The sequence below is a fragment of the Monomorium pharaonis genome, unplaced genomic scaffold (genome assembly GCF_013373865.1).
Source record: "Monomorium pharaonis isolate MP-MQ-018 unplaced genomic scaffold, ASM1337386v2 scaffold_232, whole genome shotgun sequence".
In the NCBI taxonomy this organism is placed as follows: domain Eukaryota; kingdom Metazoa; phylum Arthropoda; class Insecta; order Hymenoptera; family Formicidae; genus Monomorium; species Monomorium pharaonis.
This window is the reverse complement of record NW_023415508.1, coordinates 14,017-36,954: the sequence shown is the minus strand read 5'-3', so window position 1 is coordinate 36,954 and position 22,938 is coordinate 14,017. Positions and strand designations below refer to the sequence as shown.

At 34.0% G+C, this 22,938-nt stretch overlaps 1 protein-coding gene and 1 long non-coding RNA gene across 5 annotated transcripts; both read right to left on the bottom strand.

Annotated features, from left to right (window-relative positions):
• Positions 1 to 4,714: 4,714 nt before the first annotated feature.
• LOC118648145 lies at positions 4,715 to 5,493 on the bottom strand. Its single transcript, XR_004965176.1, has 2 exons — positions 5,283 to 5,493; positions 4,715 to 5,193 (listed from the first exon to the last, which is right to left on the bottom strand). It is a non-coding gene; the product is annotated as an uncharacterized LOC118648145 (long non-coding RNA).
• Positions 5,494 to 6,445: 952 nt separating this feature from the next.
• On the bottom strand, positions 6,446 to 22,850 carry LOC118648143. Of its 4 annotated transcripts, XR_004965173.1 has the most exons (4): positions 22,715 to 22,834; positions 11,899 to 13,477; positions 11,197 to 11,385; positions 10,475 to 10,708 (listed from the first exon to the last, which is right to left on the bottom strand). XR_004965173.1 is itself a non-coding variant. In XM_036294427.1 (3 exons), the coding sequence occupies exons 2-3, from the start codon at positions 13,171 to 13,173 to the stop codon at positions 11,374 to 11,376; spliced, it is 1,287 nt and encodes a 428-aa protein (XP_036150320.1). In that variant the 5' UTR covers positions 13,174 to 13,477; positions 22,715 to 22,834; the 3' UTR covers positions 10,812 to 11,373. The 4 variants fall into 4 exon arrangements, 1 of the variants encoding a protein (XP_036150320.1); XM_036294427.1 differs by lacking the exon at positions 10,475 to 10,708 and having other exon boundaries at positions 10,812 to 11,385; XR_004965174.1 differs by lacking the exons at positions 10,475 to 10,708; positions 11,197 to 11,385; positions 11,899 to 13,477 and adding an exon at positions 6,446 to 7,316 and having other exon boundaries at positions 22,715 to 22,850.
• Positions 22,851 to 22,938: the final 88 nt, after the last annotated feature.

Here is a 22,938-nt window from a genome sequence, read left to right as displayed (position 1 = left end):
ACACAATCATGTATTTTTAAAGTATGTCTAAAGTAATATTAAAGAGATTATTTTATTTACAAATATTTTTATTTATTAATTTGTCTATCAAGTTTCTATTATAACGTATATCTAACGCATATCTACGTATATCTGTTTACAGTATATCTTAATTTACTATGCACTTGTATTACAAATTTAAAAAATTTATTGTAACAATTATTAGTTTCACATTATGAAATATTCATGCATAATATTTATACATAAAGATATATGCTTTTTAAATAATGATAACCATGCAACTTATCATTAACAGTTGTTACAAGAGAAAAAATTTATACTTAAAATTTTATTTTACTTGTAATCTAAAAAATATTATTAATAATGATTTATTTAGTAATTTTACATAATTATCTCATTGTTTCAAAGTGTAACACCCTCCGTTAATAAAGATGACTTTTTCTAATATAATGTTAGTTAATAAATAATAACATTTATTGAGAATCAATGTTTAATTTAAAATATTATATTAGGTTTTGAAATAATACCGTTATGATAGAAACTTGATAGACAAAATAAATATTTGTAAATAAAATAATCTCTGATATACTTTAGACAATACTTAAAAATACATGATTGTGTTACATATACTTACTATTTTAAGTTAATAATCTTATCATACATTAAAAACAGATTATTTTAATTGTAATAATCAAATTATTTATGTCGTACTTTTTAGGGTAACCTGCTACAAACTCACGGAACTCGCAACTCGCAACTTGCTCGATGATTTGGCTATACCGGACAGCATTGAGTTGTCACGAATCATGATGATAGTAGATGGTTGTGCTTATCATATATTTCGGTCCTAGAGAAAATTACTCGGATAGCCATTATCGTAAACACCCCATGTCGGCAAACTTCCGCAGAAAATTTAAGTAAAGAAGCCTATAAGACAAACAATAAAATAGAATTTTCTTTGATTACATCTCACTACCATTTAAGCTAGACTTAAAGTTTTTAGATGTCTAATTCTTATCTGCTAACAGAATAGACGAGTCTTGAAATTAACTTTATATAGCTTAAACAAATAAGACTTAAAAATAAGATTTCTAACAAGTTTGTACATTATGATACAATGGAGATTTACAAAGATAATTACCTATAGTTATGAATAAAATACCTATCTTTATTATAATTATTGTTTTTTTTTAATTTTTTTTCCTCTTTTTTTGTTGGTTTAAGTAAAAGCAGAGCTTAATGGGCTTCATAAACAGTTGGAATGGAGCCTATAATTTTTCTAAAGCGTATAAAAATTCTGATGAAGGAAGAGACAACAGATACTCAAGCGAATATGGTCCGGAAACTCAAGACCTTTGATAAATCATTTAAAGGGTGAGTCTCTGTTCAGAGTATTTAAAGCACGACCAAAAGACATGTTCCGGAGTTTCGTACTCCCCACAATAAGGACAGTTAGGCAGGTCTACTATGAGGAAGCGAAAAAGACTGGCATGCAGAGAGAGAAGTATGTCCACTTCTGAATCTATTTATAGACGTGATAATTCTTCTCCTGAGATTATATGTGTCAAACCACGAATGGTGCTCGCGGTCTCAAAATTTGTAAAATAATATGATCCTCGAAACTGACTTTTTTCTCGACACCATTTTTCTGACTCCTGTCGAGTGACTTTTTTCCACAAGTTCTTAGCTTCTCTTATCGGGATGTCGTTGTTGACCTTTGCCCTGAGATACTGGCTTGCTTGGCAGCGATATCAGCTCTTTCATTTCCCGGGATACCTTTGTGACTCGGAATCCACACGAGTTTCACCGAGAAGCCCTCTTGTTTTAGGTTCCAAAGATTATCCTTTATGTCCAAAATGATGTGTGAGCTATGATTGGTTTGAATTCAGCTTTAATAGCTGAAATAGTTGATTTCGAGTCCGAAAAAATTGTAGCAGCTTTCCATTTCTTATCCGAATGATTCTTAAAGATTCCAGAATAGCCATGGCCTCGACACAAAAGGATGAGACAAATCCCGCGGTTCTAATATACACCCAATATTTCTCCTGATCCCGATATAACTGCGAAGCCGGATGAAACAGCGTTCTCTGATGTCGACCCGTCTGTGTAAATAAATTGTGTAAATTTTAATTCAGATTCAAAATTTTTAAAAATGTATTTTTGTGCAGTTTTTAGATTGAGCGATCTCATAGCCACTAACTTCATCCACCTCAGGGAGGAGAAAAATGCTTCGTAATTGGAAGGATAGCATGTGGGGGTAGATCTACTTGGGAACCATTCAGCATACTTGGAAAACTCCTTATATGCTGTTAGGAGTGGAGTTCTAACTGGTGACCACGCCTGTTGGTGTGGAGTTTCACTCAATTTTCTAATTGTGTGTTTCAGCTGATGGTCATAAGAAGTGTTCATTCGTGTAATATAGTTTAAGACCCAGATATTTTATTCTGTAGTAAAGAGAGGGCTCGCGTGCTTCCGTAAGAATACATTAAGTGGAGTAGAGTTTCTATATCCATTACAATTCTTAAAGCTCTCATTTGGAGCTTATCTAATCTATTCGAGAGATCTTGAGAGATGTTGTGTAACGGGAGCGTCCCAGATGCGCACAGTAATAAACGGACACAGCAGGCTGAGTGAAACGGACACAGACCAAATGCGCACAGAGCGAAACGGACACAGTGCAAAACGGACACAGTAACAAATGGACACAGACCAAATGCGCACAGAGCGAAACGGACACAGTGCGAAACGGACACAGACCAAATGCGCACGGACCAAATGCACACGGACCAAATGCGCACACTGCACATGCGCACTCTGCACGTGCGTACGGATCAAATGCAATCCATGTACATTGCAGCAGAGTAAAGTCACATAGGTTAGCGACTTGGATGGGAGGGGGGCCGAAGGCCTCCCTTGCATTCCCCGTGTGTGGTGTGTGTGTGTGTATGTGCGTGCAAAACATTCACTGCATCACATGGGTTTGCGACTTTCCGTGTATGCATTTGGTCTGTGCGCATGTGCAGTGTGCGCATTTGTTCTGTGTCCGTTTCGCACTGTGTCCGTTTCGCTCTGTGCGCATTTGGTCTGTGTCCGTTTCGCACTGTGTCCGTTTATTACTGTGTCCGTTTGGTCTGTGTCCGTTTGTTACTGTGTCCGTTTCACTCAGCTTGCTGTGTCCGTTTATTACTGTGCGCATCTGGGACTCACTCTGTGTAACAAAAACCCCCGTATTCAATGCGAGATCTGATTAGAGCACGATAAATTCTTTTAAGAATACTTGGGTCGGACCCCCACCATTTCGGCCCAGACATTTAATAGTTTTTTATAGAGTTAGGCATTTTTTCTCTATTTCCAGGACATGGGCATTCCATTTGAAATTAGCTTGGAATGTTAGACCTAAAAAGGTTACTTTTGTCGTAGACAGGATCTGTAAGCCTGAAACCTCCATCGAGAGCTTTTAATACGGGTTTCTTTAAAAACGCAAAATTGCGTTTTTTGTGGAGAAAGGGATAGTCCAATATCCCACACAGCACACTTTATCCTGAGGATATCCCAAATTATCCAGACAGACGATCCCACGGATATCTCAATGAGTAGCTCCCGGGATATCCTATAAAAAATATCTTAAAATATCGTAAAATATCTTAAGAATCATATGACGTCCCATTAATATATTTCGAATCCCCAAAAAATATCTTAAAATATTATAAGATATTGTAAGATATTCTATAATATCTTACGATATCCTATTACATCCAGATAAATTCCCAGCAAACACCAATATATAACCATTACATTGCTGCAATAAAACGGAATGTAACAGGTAATATTACATGAACGTTACATGTAACATTCCTGTTAGTTATAATTTCCTACTCATGTGATGTTGTAGTTACATAACATAAATATAGCGTAGAACTGAACTGTTATAAACTATAACCGAGATGTTTTGTAATGGCAATATAAACTATTATATTGCTGTTATAAAAAATAATTACAGTGTTGTTATATATGTACATGTTATATTTTAGCACATAATTCCCAGGAGGTTAAGTACTTAATTAAGTTTACATAAAACAAAAAATACTTTTGAATGCAATTTCGTTGTTTTATGTAAAATTAATTTAAGAACTTGACTTCCTGAAAATTGTAAGTTCTAAAATTATAAAGGATAGATATAATTATAAAGGAAAAAGATAACATTAAAAATAGTCTTTCAATAAACTTCTTAATATATTTAACACATATATTTATCAACAAAATAAACTTATATCTAAACAAATGTATACATATTATACTTTATGATTATTAGTAAATATATTTTAAAAATAATTTTTAAAACATAAAAAACGAGGGAAAATAAGAGAAAAACATTAAATAAACTTCACGTAATGTTGAACTAAATTATAGCTTTGCTCCAGCTGTCAATCACAATCTCAACGTCAATCACGTCTCCTATAGTTTTATAAAATCCGAAATTGTCAGGACATGATAGTGACATGCAGGGGCTGTAATCTCTTATGTATTTTTCGTGACCAGCGTTTGTTGCGCCACCGCTGTAAGCGAACCCGCCGAACCGAACTAAAATGCAATATGGCCGCTCTTTCCCCTTTCACCTCACTCCCCTTCCATCCATTGACCCGTACGTACACACATGCACATACATACACATTCAAATTAATATTTAATAAATTTTTTGAACTTATTTATTTTATGGAACCATTACATGTTTTATAATAGAATTACATTCTATGTGACAGAGCACCTTATTCTCTAAATCACGTTGTTTCTCCTTCAGCTTCGACAAACGATGACCAAAGTTCAACTGATTGTAGCCTCTTTCTTACGTTCATGTGGAATCAGCTGCTTCTTCGTAACTTAGGCTGCGTTTCGATATTCACTGCCAGTACTGAAAATCTATAGTTTACGTCACATATACTGTAGATTTTCAGTACTGACAATTAATATCGGAACGCAGCCTTAGCCTGTTGCAAGTTGCAAAGGAGCAGCTGATTCCACGTGGACGTAAGAGCCTACAATCAGTTGAACTTAGGTCATCGTTTGTCGAAGCTAAGTAATGTGATCACAGATTGCTTTTTCTTGGTTGTAGCTCCCTCATCTAACTCCTCTGACAGCATCTTTATTCTATATGGTGTCGAAGGCTGGTGTACACATTGGAACAGTTACTGGTGTCTAAAAAAAAAAGTCTCTTTATACCATACCACAAATTAAATCGCAGCGAGAAAAAAGCTGTTTCTGTAAGCGGAATTGCGATTACATACCATCAGTTTTAATTATTCCGTTCGTAAGAAATAACCTCCTTCTTCGCTCGTAAGCTTTGCTTCACTTTACTTTGCTTGTTGAACGGAACTCATTACTACGGCCATGTTGATTTTAGACGGCCATATTGCATTTTAGTTCGGTTCGGCGGGTTCGCTTACAGCGGTGGCGCAACAAACGCTGGTCACGAAAAATACATAAGAGATTACAGCCCCTGGTGACATGAGTGCAAGCGCTTCCATTTAAGTTCAGTTTTCTGTAAAAAGAAAATAATAAATAATATTATATAACGCTCACCAATACACTAATTCATATATAGAACATTAAATACGTATTTAGAATATTCGAGGATTGGTACGAATAAACCGTCATGCGCATGTACGCATCTCGCTATTTTGCACGCTGGTGCACGCGCAACCGACGCAACGCCGCAACATGATGACGTGCGCGAGGTTAGCAGCGAGTCAGTTTTTAGTTTTATGCATAATTTGCATATTTACATCGTGAAGGAAAATACGACTGTGCTTAATTTGAAGTTTAGTCTAACACAATGGGTTGTATAATCAGATAAGTCTCACAAAATTTTTATTTTTTTGTATGGAGTAAGTATTCTGAGATAAGATTAATACTTTGTGTTATGTTTTATTTTTAGTTATATTAAAAGCAAGAAAGGAAGAAACACTTTATTTGAGATTAAAGTAGAAGAAAGAGTAGACGAGTAAGGAAAGAAAGATATAAAAGAGAGATTAACCTCACAGCTTGGAATTTACAGTGTGCCGAACAGAATATGTGGGACCTTGAAGGTATCAAATAACATAATTTTACCAAAAAAGTTATAGGATGAAGTGAACAGTTTATTTTTTGTGTGAGAAAATATCTATATTACAATCTAACTTGTTTCGAGAAAACCTTCGCAAAAGATTTTAATAAAGAACAAGCAATTTGATGAGATTATCATTATTATCATATTTATTATTCGAATTTTAAAGAGAAGCAGTAAGAAATTTTATTAATAATTATTAAAAAATTGTTGGCTGTTACACCAAAATTCTCTTTCTTGTAAGCTGGTGTATGCTATTGATAAAAAATTCACCGAAGTTTGTCTCTGTTTAAGCTTAGCGAACCATTATATAAAGAATTGGCAGAGCAATTCATATCAAAAGGATTATCCAAAGGTGTACCTCCTAGTTCTTCAAGTATGTCATTATCTTATGGCAGGCTAGGTAAGAGAATAATGACAAATGTTATAATTTTATTTTAATATTGTATTGCAACTATGTGACTCTTAAAGGTATCGTACAACCATCTTTTTAGATTACTAAAATAAATAAAAAGCGAAATCTGATCTGAAACAATTACAACAAAGTATACAGACTAATGTCACTCAACTAACCTGCCGATGATGTGGTCGCAGGCTGTAATATAGGAAATATGTTTATGAATGTCAAAGATTATCTGTAGGTCTTAGTCATTTAGTAACTGTTATGCATTTTGTGTCAGCCAGATATACGCCTCAGAATTATACTGATAAAGCTCTTAGTTACATTAAAAACTAAAAAGTAAGTATTTAAATACTCTGTTGTTCCCAAAATAATTTATTCTAATTAATACAATTCTTTTCATACATTCACAATGATCACATTCAGAATTTTTATTTATATTTTTGATTCTCTAACTTAATTGTTTGTAAATTGAGGCATATATAAGACGAAAGACTACAAAATAGGCATATATGAGACGAAAGACAAAATAAGATATTTTTATTTATAGAATAATTTAAGAATGACCAGTGAATGTGCGTATGATTATTCTGGAAATGTGCACAAAAGTGGAACTTGAGAAGGAACATTTGATTATTCCTATCTCTAATTTGCTGGGTTTTATTCTAAAAACATATAATGGCTATAATTTATTCTTACCTGTTCTAATCCTTGTGAAAATTTCTTCAACTTTTATAAACTTCAGTTATTCTTTACGTTCTTTTAAATTTTAAGAAGAACAGTTGTCCGAATGATGTAGGAATAATTGGCAGAATCCTGTAATATAAAATTAGTTTTAATATGATACGTCTTTATAAATTATATTTATAAGTTTATAACTGCCTTTATATATTGTATGATTTACACATATGCTATGTGACTTTTGCAGAAATGTATGTAAAACTAGCAGCCCGAATAATAAATTATCTTTAAATTTACTTAAGAAATACATTATTTAAATATAAAAATATGTAGTTGTGCAGATCAAAACAAGAAACATATCGCTATACATTTTGTCAATAATAGATTTGATAATATACATATCTGTTAGTTTTAACTTTAACGATAAATTTATTGCTTCGCAAGATAGAGTAGAACTTTTATCTGCCATACTTTTTTGTTCATTTTGTGCAAAAATGCATCGAATAAGCAGCGTATACAATTTTATCGAAATTGTATGATGGATCTAAATTGTATAATTATCAATGTACCGTCAATTCCACAATACATGTTGCATCGAATTAACATGTAATATCAAAAATAAAAAATATATAAAGGCGGTTATAACTTATAAATCTATATTGTTGTTGCTGACTAAACATAACCTACAAAACATGTAGGAAAGATTATAACAAGTTATCTATGATGTATATTATATATAAGAAAATTAATATATGTTAATTAAATGCAGCAACATTTTCTACACCTTTTTATATAATCTTTAATAAATGTTGACTTAAAAAACATAAAGGATTACCTGATTAAAGTCAAGTTGCAAGAAAAACAACGTCTCTCTTTCGTCATTATAGCATCCACTAGGGGAAAGCGCGCCTAATGCACGAGATGTACGTTGTGCGATTGAGGTTAGAGTCTCACAAAATTCAAATTTTATAATATTTATATAACATAAGTAAAACAATTGTTGTGTAACCACGCAACATTGTGGTTACATCACTGTCCGGTTATTGTAACATACAAATAACAAAGTAATATTATAGCTTCATAACTTTGTTACATCACATATATGTAGTAAAGTTTCGTAACTATAATATAAATAAAGTGTAACGTCTGTTATATTACATGTTACTCTCACGTTATATTGCATTTATATTTGGTGTTTGCTGGGTTCCATCATATCCTTTATCTCTACAATTAATAGAGCGTAAATCAAGTGTAAAAGAAAAGTGAATTATAATATAATAAACGAGTGACAAAAGCGTTAATTAAATCTCTAAGAAACGTAAATTAAAACAGAACATAAAGAAAGTACACTTATCGAAATAATGTGGTATATATTAATAATACTAAAAAATTATAAAAAATGACATTAAAAAATTTTTTTGATTTTATACAAACAGAGCAAAAACAAACTTTTTAATAAGTTATTCCACATGCTATTTTGCACGCATATGTAAAAATGAATAAAAAACTAAAACTTCATATTTATTCATAAAAATATAATTTAACTATACATATTTCATCCTTCTGATAACATCTATTGTAATGATATGTATGCATAACAAATATGTATGCATAGACAAGAAGTGTTCATGGATTATCACGTGGCGTTAGGATGCGTACGGTCTTCGAAGTCAAGCAACGTCGGCGATGGTTGACACTTAGATGGGTGACCGTTTTTTCAGATATAGAGATTAAACATGCTTTAACGGGTACGACTGTGGCTTGGCTGAAACATGTTGTTATAGTCTTCTTCCTTTTACAAGATTACCGTAAAAATAATTAGAATTTTTTATTTTTTGTTCAAGTTTTTTTCAATTCTTAGAAACTCTCAAAAATACTTAGAAATATTCAAAAATTTTCTAAATTAATCACAATTTTTTATTTTTAAAGTTTTTCCGAGAAATGTTTCAATTCTTATAAAAATTGGAATATTTATCAGAAATCCTGAAAATAATTTTTTTAATTCTAACAAATTTTTTTACTAGGGTATATTACGATATCTCAGGAAATCCCTTGGACATCCTCTAGATATCGTTTGAGATATCTGCAGGATGTCAAATCGGTGGATATTTGTGCATCCCTTGGATATCCCTTGGATATCGCAGACGGTCCACGGATATCCAACGATATTGCGATATCCCAAAATGACATCCTAGGGACATTCCTAGGATAAAGTGTGCTGTGTGGAATGTGACAGGATATATTAATTCTTTTGCCTGAAGCCTCAAGGGCCCTGATTCCTCCGTTCTCCGAGAATTGGGAGGAGTAGAGACAGACATCGTCGGCATATTGTAAAATATTAATTTCCTTCTGGCAATATCTATCCAAATCTTGGACATACAGTGTGTATAGAATAGGACTTAAGACACTTCCTTGCGGAAGGCCTTTATATGCATATCTTTTGACGTCTAATTCCTGAAATCGACAAGATACACGCCTAAAAGATGTTAAATTAAATATAAATTGACGAGTAAGAGGAGGAATACCTATTTCCAGTAAATTATTGATTAATATATTCGGTAGAACGTTGTCATAGGCGGCCTTGATGTCTAGGAAAACCGCAGGAACATTCCTCTTTTCTTCAAAACCCCCAATAATATCAGCGTAAAGAATTGACAAATTATCCATACAGGATTTTTGCTTACGGAAGCCAAATTGTGAGGACGGGAGAACGTTATTGACTTCCAACCACCAAAGAAGACGATTGGTAATCATTCTTTCCATTATCTTTCCTAGGTACGATGACAACGAAATTGGGCGGAACTTGTTTTTGCCTGTTTTAGGAATGAAGCAAACTAGATATTTCCTCCATTCTTCTGGAAAAAGACCTTTTCTAAAATCAGATTAAAAATTCTAAGAAGAAACCGATCTGCCCATCGGGAGAAATTTTTAATAATTTTGTAATCAATTCTATCGATACCTGGACTCGATTCCACGTTAACTGACTCTATAGCCCAAGTTAGTTCCTCGTGAGTAAAAGGAAGGTCCATAAAGTTATCTGATCCTGGAGACATAAGATCTGGCGTGGGGGGAGGGACCAAGGGGGAAAGAGTTCGTCTATTTGTTTGGAGATTGTTTCAATCTTATCTTCGGATATTGACTGACTGTTTTCAATACGGTTCCATCTTGAATCAAATTTTTTAACAGTGTTCCAGATAAATGTTGGGCTGGTGTCTTTTTTAATTGATTCATTGAATTCTTTAAACTTTTCATATTTAATTCTGCGCAGTCCTTTTTTCGTTAATGCCACATTGCTGTTTGTAGCGCTCAAAATCTTCGTAATTTCTCGTGATGTTAAATCTGTGCCATGCCAGTTTTCTATCATTGACGAGATTGTCGCATTCTCTTGACCACCATAAGCACGGAGGAGGGCCTATGGAAAGGCGGTCCTTAAGCGGGGCTGATGCTTCCTTTACAGCCTTTTCGATTGAGGCCACAAAAGTTGTGTATATGCTTAGTGTATATACTAAGAACATCATTTTCTTGGTCTGTAATAAGATTTTTGACATCAGCATCCATAATTATTTGGAAATTTTTCCAGTTGGTTGACTTATTATATAGTGGGGGCCTTTTCATCGGTTTTTTGCTATATTTTGGGAATAGAATGTTTCGACACAGATCGGGAAATGATCGCTACCCCATGCGTCTGGGAGGACCGTTCTTTAGATTTTAGGTAGCATAGATACATGACAAATAGTGAGGTCGATAGTAGAAGGGCTTCTAATAGCGTCACCACAAAAAGTTGGAGAACCATCCCCAACCAGTGCAAAATCCGAATCCTCAATAGCCGATCATAAATTTCTACCGTTTGGGCATGAATAATTCAAGCCCCAATGCCCATTGTGAGCATTAAAATCTCCGGCAAAAATAACCAAAATATGGTTTCCAAATTGATTAATAAATCTACTCCATTCGTCATCTGTAATAACTCCTAAATTAGGAGGGCGGTAACATGCTATTAGTATTAAAGACTCACCGACAAGAAAAATTTCCGCCGCACAAACCTCTATCTTGCCTAAGCAATCGTATGGTATCTGGATGGCTCGATACTTAAGAGAGTGAGACACAATTATCGCCACTCCGCCGCCTTTTCTGTTCTCTCTGTCCTTCCTAATTATGTCAAATCCTCTCAAGAGGAAAGTATTTTGATTAGTTAGCCAAGTCTCTGAAATAACAAAATGCCTTATAAATTGTGCTCTGCTTTTCCATATCGTGGAACCTATGTAATAGAGATTTTGCGTTCCATTGAATAAAATTAAAGTTATTGCAGTTATCCGAATTAGATATTCTGCCGTAAGCCATTATGGTTAGGATTTAAATTATGTGAGTTTTGTAACAAAAGCAGGGATTGGTATATCCTAATAAAAATAAAAATATAAAAAATAAAATAAATAAAAAATATGAAAAAGGAATGAAAACAAAATAAAAAAAAGATAAAGAAGAAAAAGAGAAGGAAGAAAAAGAAAAGAGAAAAGAAAAAAATATAAATAAAAGATAAAGGGGAGGGGAGAGAAAGAAAGGGAAAAAAGAAAAAAAAGATATATATATATAAAATTCTTCTTTAAGTTCTCTGAACAAGATATATAGAGAGAAAGAAAAGAGAAAATTCCTTTCCTTCCTCTCTCTCTTTCTCCTTTTTCCTTATGTATTCAAATTATATTTAAGATTATTGCCTAACTTTTTGTTTTGTGTGTTCCACTACTATCTTGTGGTTTTCCAAAGTCTTCTCCATCCTGTCAAATAGGTCATCAATTTCTTCTAATTCCAGCAGCCAGTCCAGCAGGCGGTACGCTCTAGCCTTAACCTCTGCCGCGCAATGGGTGAATAATTGTGTCCATAACCGATCGCTCTTGACTGATGACTGGAACATAGCCGGATTGTCGACCAAAGACACTCCCTTCTTTTGTGGGAGAAGGGGAAAATTCTTGATTGTTTTCGGCGGTGTTATTACAGGTGTCTTCTTTTCTTGCCTGATAACCAGAGTTTTGGCCTCAAAGAGATTATCATAAGCCATCACTCTTGCTATTTCAGCGTTTCTAACGTAAAGAGGGCACTCTCTATCTGTGGTTGAATGAGAACCGGAGCAGTTTATGCATTTTTTTTCCTTTTGGCACGGCTGATCCTTTGAGCTTTGGTGATCACTCTCTCCACATTGAAGACATCTTGGATTCCTTTCGCAGTATTTGCTAATGTGACCAAAATAGCCACATTTATAACATAGTCTGACCGATGAGATGTAGGGTGTGACTGTGTTTATTGTGCGCATGATAAGGAGGCTCTCTGGGATGTCCTCCCCCATTTTTTGCACACATATATTTTCTGAGTCGGTCCATAGGGCAGTGGTGCGATCCTTCTTCTTTAATCTAAAAATATTATGTATCATAATGTCGGAGTTTTCCTCCTCTATTGCCTTCTTTATTTCTTCTAGAGAAAATTCTATAGGAATATTTCTGATGACCATCTTGCGTGTTAGCTTGTATGCCGGAATAAAAACAGCAAAGCCTGCATCTTTTATATATTTATTAGAGAGTACTGCATTAGCTGCCGTTTTCGTGGGAAAAGTAGCCACCCACATGTCGAACGAATAGTTTCTTAGATTCAAAAATTTGACGTTGGCATTAGCAAGCATTTTTGATACCTTTAGCAGGGAGGTCCTCTTTCTCGTCTTTTCCTTGTCCGTCTTTGAGGAGGGCAGTCTAAAGTGTAAAACATATGGGGCCTTTGTAAAGGCACCATATTTCACTGGGAGGTCCTTGGACTGCGTGCCGGTCACTATTTCAGATGAAGTTGAGGCTGCCTCATGTTCCTTAGCCTCCTTGGAAGGGGGCTTTCGGATCTTCTTTTGATTTTTGGGGGGAGGCTGACGATTGTCCGACTCACCTTCTGTTGAAAGAGCTCTCTTTGCAGACGTTATTTCCACCGGGCTTATATCCATGACTTCTTCTTGAGACATATTTTTACTGATTTGTGTGCAAAATTTCTTCAGATCGTTCGATATCTCTTCATATGGAGGCGAAGGCGGGGATGGCACGTGGCCATCCGCCGGCCCCAGCCCACCGGGGAGGTTAGGTCTATCCACTTTAATGTCTCACACGCTTTTATCAGAGAGATTTAATTTAATACAGACTTCCGAGAACAAATAACGGCCTAGCCGGCCGTAACCCACACAGCACACTTTATCCTGAGGATATCCCAAATTATCCCAGACAGACGAAGGCAATCCCACGGATATCTCAATGAGTAGCTCCCGGGATATCCTACAAAAATATCTTAAAATATCGTAAAATATCTTAAGATATCATATGATATCTTATTAATATATTTCGATATCCCAAAAAATATCTTAAAATATTATAAGATATTGTAAGATATTCATTAATATCTTACGATATCCTATTACATCCAAATAATATCCCATCATATCTTTTTTATCTCTACAATTAATGGAGCATAAATCAAGTGTAAAGGGAAAGTTAATTATAATGTAACAAAAGAGTGACAAAAGTGTAAATTAAATCTTTAAGAAACGTAGATTAAAACGTCAGAACAAAAAAAATACACTTATGGAAACAATGTGGCATATTAATAACTAAAAGATTATAAAAAATGACATTTAAAAAATTTTTTTATTTTATACAAACAGAGCAAAAACAGATTTTTTAATAAGTTAGTCTACATACTATTTTGCGCGCATTATAAAAATAGTAAAAAATATAAAAAAATGGTAAAACTTCATATTTATTTATAAAAATATAAGTTAACTATACATGTTTTATCCTTCTGACAACATCTATTTGTTGACAACACGTTGATGTAAAAGCCACCGCACAAGCTTTTTCGTAACACGTTACGTTACGTTAAGTGCTCCATAAACCTAAGTTCATACTTAAAATTAAACTTACATCAACGCACAAAGAAACTTTTAACGTAAGTTCTTATTTTTTTACGTTAAGAATTTCTTTGTGCGTTGATTTAAGTTAAATTTTAAGTACAACTTAGGTTCGTATGCAGTACTTAACGTAACGTAACGCGTTATAAAAGAGTTTGTGCTGTGGCCCTAAGGCTTACTACACTATTGTAGATCCGGGCTAACACGAGTCCAACAAACGACCAATCCGAGCACCAATTTATACCTATCCCAGTGAACACAGTAATATAGCAGCAGTGTAACAGCAATGTAACCGAATATAACAGGTTACGTTACTCTGAAATTACACGTAACTTACATGTAAGTTACAATTTCCGACTCAGCAATATAACATGTTATAATTACATGTTATCTAACCGTTACACAACAGTTACAAAGAAAAATAAAATAAAATAAAAATTTCATTTTTTTTTAAATTATTTTTATCAACAGCACACTACATTTAGAATAAATTTTTATTAATTAATTAAATTTAAATTATGTAATTTTTTATTTTATTCGTACTTGTCGCTGCTAGGTTTGAACCCGGGACCTTAGGATGACGAACCTTGTACTCTACCTGCTACGCCAATTTGACTCATCGATATGGGTACTTGTTATTGTCTACATATACTTATATGTTATAAACTGACGCAACTATATTATTTTTTATAAAAGCAATTAAATTTTGCAAAACATATTAAAAATAAATAGCATGAATTTATTTACTTATTAATTTCATTGTTAAATTTATCTTTTTCCATAACCTTAATAATTAATTTGATGGAAATTGCGATCTATTTAGCACTAATCTTTGAAGCGTTCAAATGATTAATTAGATGGTTAACTATATAGATCGTAATTCTAAGAAAAAATTGAATGGTATACATTTATTATTCTGTTTTTATTCAGCACATGATGAATTTCGATTTTGTGCATTTTTTGTGCGCAGTAATTGTAGACAAACCGTTATTTTTGAAAACATCTTTATAATAATTTTTTTTATTATCAAATAGATCTGTCATTCAGGATGTTATAATGTTGTCTGATTTCTAAGTCAACTACGACGCATCGTTCCGTAATAACATTGATACAAACGTGTTATGTTACGATTATACAATTTTTGTTGAATAACTGTAACGCCAAAACGATGTATAACAGCTAGATTACTTGCATATAACAAATATTACGTAACAGGTTATTTCCATGTCATATAGCACCTACATATCACAAGAATAACAATGTTAAATTACATGTAACTTCCATGTTATTGCCGCTATAAAATGTGTTCACTGGGATAGAACGCAAACGGGTTTTGTTTACTTTTTAACGAAACGGTTAACCACCAAATGTTTTTTTTATAAAATTTGCGACCACCAAACAATTACGCATCGAATAATCCTTTGCGAAGTAAATTTGCTTGAAAAATTAAAATGGTTCTAGGGAGTTTTACAGCAAGGCCATTCGGAAGCATTTTTTCTGTAATATTAAAGAAAACGGTTGACCACCAAACGTTTTAATTTATATATTCGTAACCACCAAACGATTTTATATCCAATAATGTTTTTGAAAGTGAATTTGTATAAAAAATAATATTTTTTTAGTGATTTTACAATGATGCCAATCAAAAATGGTTTTATCGAATTTTTACAAAAACGGATGACCACTAAACGTTTTTGTTATGATATTTGCGACCACCAAACGATTACGCATTGAATGACCCCTTACAAAGTCAAATTGGTAGAGAAAAACAAAATTTGTTCAGCAAATTCTAAAGTGTGACATGACCTAACCCTAATGAAAAGTCCCACGCAATCATTTAGCTTTTTTGACGACGAGACAAACCACCAAACATTTTAATTACGAAATTCGCAACCACCAAACAATTACGCATCGAATGACCCCTTACAAAGTCAAATTGGTAGAGAAAAACAAAATTTGTTCAGCAAATTCTAAAGTGTGACATGACCTAACCCTAATGAAAAGTCCCACGCAATCATTTAGCTTTTTTGACGACGAGACAAACCACCAAACATTTTAATTACGAAATTCGCGACCACCAAACGATTACGCGTCGAATGACCCCTTGCAAAGTCAAATTGGTAGAAAAATGAAATTTTTTCCGCTAATTCCGCGAGGTCGTGTAATAACCTATCCGCATGAAACGCGCGTACGTCGTCATTTATCTTTTTTTCACGACAACATTAACCACCAAACGTTTTAATTACGAAATTAGCGATCACCAAACAATTACGCATTGAATAATCCTTTGCAAAGTAAATTTGCTTGAAAAATTAAAATCTTTCTAGGGAGTTTTACAGCAAGGCCATTCGGCAGCATTTTTTCTGCAATATTAAAGAAAACGATTGACCACTAAACGTTTTCATTAATATATTCGTGACCACCAAACGATTTTACATCCAATAATGCCTTTGAAAGTGAATTTGTACAAAAAATATTTGCCTAGTGAGTTTACAATGATGCCAATCGTAAACGGTTTTTTCGAATTTTTAAGAAAACGCATGACCACCAAACGTTTTCGTTATTATATTCGCAACCACCAAACGATTGCGCATCGAATGACTCCTTGCAAAGTCAAATTGATAGAAAAATAAGATTTGTTAAGCTAATTCCAAACATCGACATATAGAATGGACTGAGCATTGCGATGGGCAAGCGCGCGCCTGCTTTAGAGTGAGAGGTACTACACCTGAGGCCTATGTTTGTCTCTCTTGCAAGCTTCTGATTTGTTATTTCGTCCTCCTCCGTGAATGGAGGGGGACGAAATAACAAATCAGAAGCTTGCAAAAAAGACAAACATAGGCCTCAGGTGTAGTACCTCTCACTCTAAAGCAGGCGCGCGCTAACCTATCGCAATGCTTAGTCCATTCTATATGTCGATGATTCCAAAGTGTGACATGACTTATAACCTAACCTAACGAAAAGTCCCACGCGGTCATTTAGCTTTTTTTGACGACGAGACGAACCACTAAACATTTTAATTACGAAATTCGCGACCACCAAACGATTACGCGTTGAATGACCCCTCGCAAAATTAAATTGGTAGAAAAATGAAACTTTCCGCTAATTCCGCGATGTCGTGTAATGACCTATCCGCATGAAACGCGCGCACGCAGTCATTCAGGTTCTTTGACGACAAGATGAACTACCAAACGTTTTAATTACGAAATTTGCGACCACCAAACGATTACGCGTTGAATGACCCCTCGCAAAGTGAAATTGGTAGAAAAATGAAATTTTTTCCGCTAATTCCGCAATGTCGTGTAATGACCTATCCGCATGAAACGCGCGCACGTTGTTATTTACCTTTTTTTCACGACGACATTAACCACCAAACGTTTTAATTACGAAATTAGCGACCACCAAACGATTACGCATCGAATAATCCTTTGTGAAGTAAATTTGTTTGAAAAATTAAAATCTCTCTAGGGAGTTTTACAGCAAGGCCATTCGGCAGCATTTTTTCTGCAATATTAAAGAAAACGATTGACCACCAAACGTTTTCATTAATATATTCGTGACCACCAAACGATTTTACATCCAATAATGCTTTTGAAAGTGAATTTGTACGAAAAATATTTGCCTAGTGAGTTTACAATGATGCCAATCGTAAACGGTTTTTTCAAATTTTTAAGAAAACGCATGACCACCAAACGTTTTCGTTATTATATTCGCAACCACCAAACGATTACGCATCGAATGACTCCTTGCAAAGTCAAATTGATATAAAAATAAGATTTGTTAAGCTAATTCCAAACATCGACATATAGAATGGACTGAGCATTTCAATGGGCAAGCGCGCGCCTGCTTTAGAGTGAGAGGTACTACACCTGAGGCCTATGTTTGTCTCTCTTGCAAGCTTCTGATTTGTTATTTCGTCCTCCTCCGTGAATGGAGGGAGACGAAATAACAAATCAGAAGCTTGCAAAAGAGACAAACATAGGCCTCAGGTGTAGTACCTCTCACTCTAAAGCAGGCGCGCGCTAACCTATCGCAATGCTTTTAGTCCATTCTATATGTCGATGATTCCAAAGTGTGACATGACTTATAACCTAACGAAAAGTCCCACGCGGTCATTTAGCTTTTTTTGACGACAAGACGAACCACTAAACATTTTAATTACACAATTCGCGACCACCAAACGATTACGCGTTGAATGACCCCTCACAAAATTAAATTGGTAGAAAAATGAAACTTTTTCCGCTAATTTCGCGTTGTCGTGTAATGACCTATCCGCATGAAACGCGCGCACGCAGTTATTCAGGTTCTTTGACGACAAGATGAACTACCAAACGTTTTAATTACGAAATTTGCGACCACCAAACGATTACGCGTCAAATGACCCCTCGCAAAGTGAAATTGGTAGAAAAATGAAATTTTTTCCGCTAATTCCGCAATGTCGTGTAATGACCTATCCGCATGAAACGCGCGCACGTCGTTATTTACTTTTTCTTCACGACGACATTAACCACTAAACGTTTCAATTACGAAATTAGCGACCACCAAACGATTACGCATCGAATAATCCTTTGTGAAGTAAATTTGTTTAAAAAATTAAAATCTCTCTAGGGAGTTTTACAGCAAGGCCATTCGGCAGCATTTTTTCTGCAATATTAAAGAAAACGATTGACCACCAAACGTTTTCATTAATATATTCGTGACCATCAAACGATTTTACATCCAATAATGCCTTTGAATTTGTACGAAAAATAATATTTGCCTAGTGAGTTTATAATGATGCCAATTGTAAACGGTTCCCAGAGAACATTATGACGTCTTAAAGACGTCTAAAAGACGTCTTATATTACTATAAGACGTCTTATAAAACTATCAGAAAGACATCTTTTAGACGTCTTTAAGACGTCTTATGACCCGATTTAAGACGTTTTTAAGACGTCTAAAAGACGTCTAATTTTTTTTATTTATGACGTTTTTGAGACGTCTTATATAAAAATTATTTAGACATCCCTGGCAAAAAAATTTCTACAAAATCTCTAAAAAACTACAAAAATTTACAAAAGTGTTCCAATTCTAGCATTTTTTTGTAGGTTTTACAGAAAAATGCTAAATTTGAAACACACTTTTAGAAAATTTTTCCGCCAAGGATTCCAAAAGCTAGGTTTATTATTTTTTATTTTTAATTATTTTAAACAAAATACTTTATATTTAATACATATTTCATTATTTTTATTTTATTATTTAAAAGTTTTTTTTATAAATAAAAAATTTTATATTATATATTTTAATTTTATTTCATGTTTTCGTGATTGGAAATTACAGAATTTTACAGAGATACTGGATTCAGTCACATATTTTACAGCAACTTAAGCGCAACACTATTATCGTCCGGTTTGTTAATTGTCAAAAACTGTTGTCAAAAATGTCAGAAAGGTTAATTATTTCCAATAACAGCCTACATACGCGATACGTACGAGAGTTAAAAAGTTTGTATTAACGTATCCACACTCGGCTGCGTTACACAGCAAACCGGGACAAAACGTCCCAACACACACGCGATACATGCGAGAGTTTAAAAAATTGATACGGGATAAGCACGTCGATTGACTTGATCGCATCACACGGCAGATTTGGTTATGTGCGTCATTCGACGTCTTAAAAACGTCTTTCTCAGACGTCGTAAAAACGTCTAAATGGCGTCTCAAAGAAGATTTCTTAAAAAAGACGTATTTTAGACGTCATAAAGACGTCTTTTGGTAAAGTCTCTTTTAAGACGTCTTAAAGACGTCTTTTAGACATGCGTGTTGTCTGGGTTTTTTCGAATTTTTAGGAAAACGGATGACCACCAAACGATTTCATTAGTTTATTCGTGTCCACCAAACAATTTTACATCCAATAACTCCTTTGAAAGTGAAATTGTATGAAAAATAATATTCGTTTGAGAAATTTTGCAACGATGCCACTCAAAAACGTTTTTTTTTTAATTTCTACGAAAACGGTTGACCACCAAACGTTTTCATTAGTTTATTCGTGATCACCAAACAATTTTACATCTGTTGACGCCTTTGAAAGTGAATTTGTATGATAAATAATATTTATCTGGGGAATATCCAGTGATACCAAAACCAATGACGATATTCAAAAACGGTTTTTTCTAATTTCTACGAAAACGGTTGACTACCAAACGTTTTCATTAGCATATTTGTGACCACCAAACGATTCCGAATCGAATGAGCTTCTTAAAATTAAAATTGGTGCAAAAATAAATAATGGGTGTTTACGATAATGGCTATCCGAGTAATTTTCTCTAGGACCGAAATATATGATAAGCACAACCATCTACTATCATCATGATTCGTGACAACTCAATGCTGTCCGGTATATATAGCCAAATCATCACGAGCAAGTTGCGAGTTCCGTGAGTTTATAGCAGGTAACCTAAAAAGTACGACATAAATAATTTGATTATTACAATTAAAAATAATCTGTTTTTAATGTATGATAAGATTATTAACTTTAAAATAGTAATTATATGTAACACAATCATGTATTTTTAAAGTATTGTCTAAAGTAATATCAGAGTTTATTTTATTTACAAATATTTATTTTGTCTATCAAGTTTCTATCATAACGGTATTATTTCAAAACCTAATATAATATTTTAATTAAACATTGATTCTCAATAAATGTTATTATTTATTAACTAACATATATATTAGAAAAGTCATCTTTTATTAAACGGATGGTGTTAACACTTTGAAACAAATGAGATAAATTATGTAAAATTACTAAATAAATCATTATTAATAATATTTTTTAGATTACAAGTAAAATAAAAATTTAAGTATAAATATTTTTCTTTCTTGTAACAACTGTTAATGATAAGTTGCATGGTGTTATCATTATTTTAAAAAATAATATATCTTTATGTATAAATATTATGCATGAATATTTCACTAATGTGAAACTAATAATAATGTTTACAATAAATTTTTTTAATTTGTAATACAAGTGCATAGTAAATTAAGATATACTGTTATAAATAGATATACGTTAGATATGCGTCAGATATACGTTATAATAGAAACTTGATAGATAAATTAATAAATAAAATATTTGTAAATAAAATAATCTCTTTAATATTACTTTAGACAATACTTTAAAAATACATGATTGTGTTATATAATTACTATTTTAATGAAGTTAATAATCTTACCATTAAAAACATACATTAAAAACAGATTATTTTTAATTGTAATAATCAAATTATTGTCGTACTTTTTAGGTTACCTGCTACAAACTCACGGAACTCGCAACTCGCAACTTGCTCGTGATGATTTGGCTATACCGGACAGCATTGAGTTGTCACGAATCATGATGATAGTAGATGGTTGTGCTTATCATATATTTCGGTCCTAGAGAAAATTACTCGGATAGCCATTATCGTAAACACCCAATGTCGGGCTAACTTCACACCCAAATTTTATTTTTGATATTACAGAAAAACGGCTAACCACCAAACGATGGGACTGGACTACCAAACACCACCAAACGACCACCAAACGATACCAATTAGTGAAAATTAATAAAGCCGAAGTTGGGTGGCTAACTTCACAGAAGTATGACGCACGTTCTATTTCGCAGCTCTATTCCGCACCATGTGATTTCGGCCTTAATAGTGTCTCCCCGAACGTACCCAAAGAACAGACCTATAATGGGTGCTTTTCATTTAGTAACACAAGTCGACACAAGCATCGTTCTATCTTTTTTTATGTTCAATGAGTAACAAAGATAGAACGACACTTGTGTCGACTTGTGTCATTAAATGGAAAGCACCCAATGTGTTAGTGATTTTTAGTGGAAAATAAATGCAAGTGTTACGTGCAGGACGAGCACGCGGCCAAATTATGAAATCGCGGCTACTGCCCTGCACTCTGAGGTGATTATGGCCGGTATTCATAGTTGAATTTTATTTTGAGATCGTCTCAAGCAATGTCTTAAGATGCTAATACAGCTCTGTGATTGGTTGATGGCATCTTAAGACAGTACTTAAGATGATCTTAAATATAAGATCCGACTATGAATACTGGCCTATGACTCGTGAAACTGGACAAATTTACAAAATTAACAGACCGGATCTTCAGAGATCGTGTCGATAGTAGCTTCGGTAAAGTCAGTTGGAAGATCGTCGCTCTGTTCAAGATAACGCAGGAATTCCTCAAATATGCTAATACAGGCGCGACACTCGTGTAAGATACTGCGGATGGCTAATAATACATTACAAACCGAGCAGTATTCTTGGCAGTCACCGAAACCGATATGTATGTAGTGGCGCAGTTGTATGTGTAAAGCAAGTGGGTCTCGGGGGGAGCTTGGAGGTAACAATTATCGCACAAGTAATAAGTTTTATCAATACGATGTTGATAGAACAATGACGCGGTGCAGCATGCAGTGCTTATCCAATCAAAATAGCCGCGCGTGATAGGCATCGGCTCGACCAATCCGGGAGACGAATAGTTAATAGAATTAGTAGGGCACATTTTCACGGAACATTGCGAACGTGAATAGGAATTTATTATTATTAGAAATGTGTGAATTGTTATCCTACCTTTAGGTGACTCTCTTGATTGGCTGTCAGCTTGGTCGGCTCAGGAGGCGTCGTGTTGTGGCTACCCCTCGGTGTAGACCCTTCTGGTTGGACGGTCGCAGGAAACGGTCTTCACAGTTATGGTAAACTCGCGTGATATACGTTGAACGTGATTTAAGGAATGTTGAAATTGAATAACGAATTCGAGTCACTGAATCTATCAGTTTATTATAAAAGTAAAATTA

Bases quoted from the DNA above. Each gene is read 5' to 3' on its own strand.
- LOC118648143 (XM_036294427.1), bottom strand. From the start codon at position 13,173: ATGTCTCAAGAAGAAGTCATGGATATAAGCCCGGTGGAAATAACGTCT.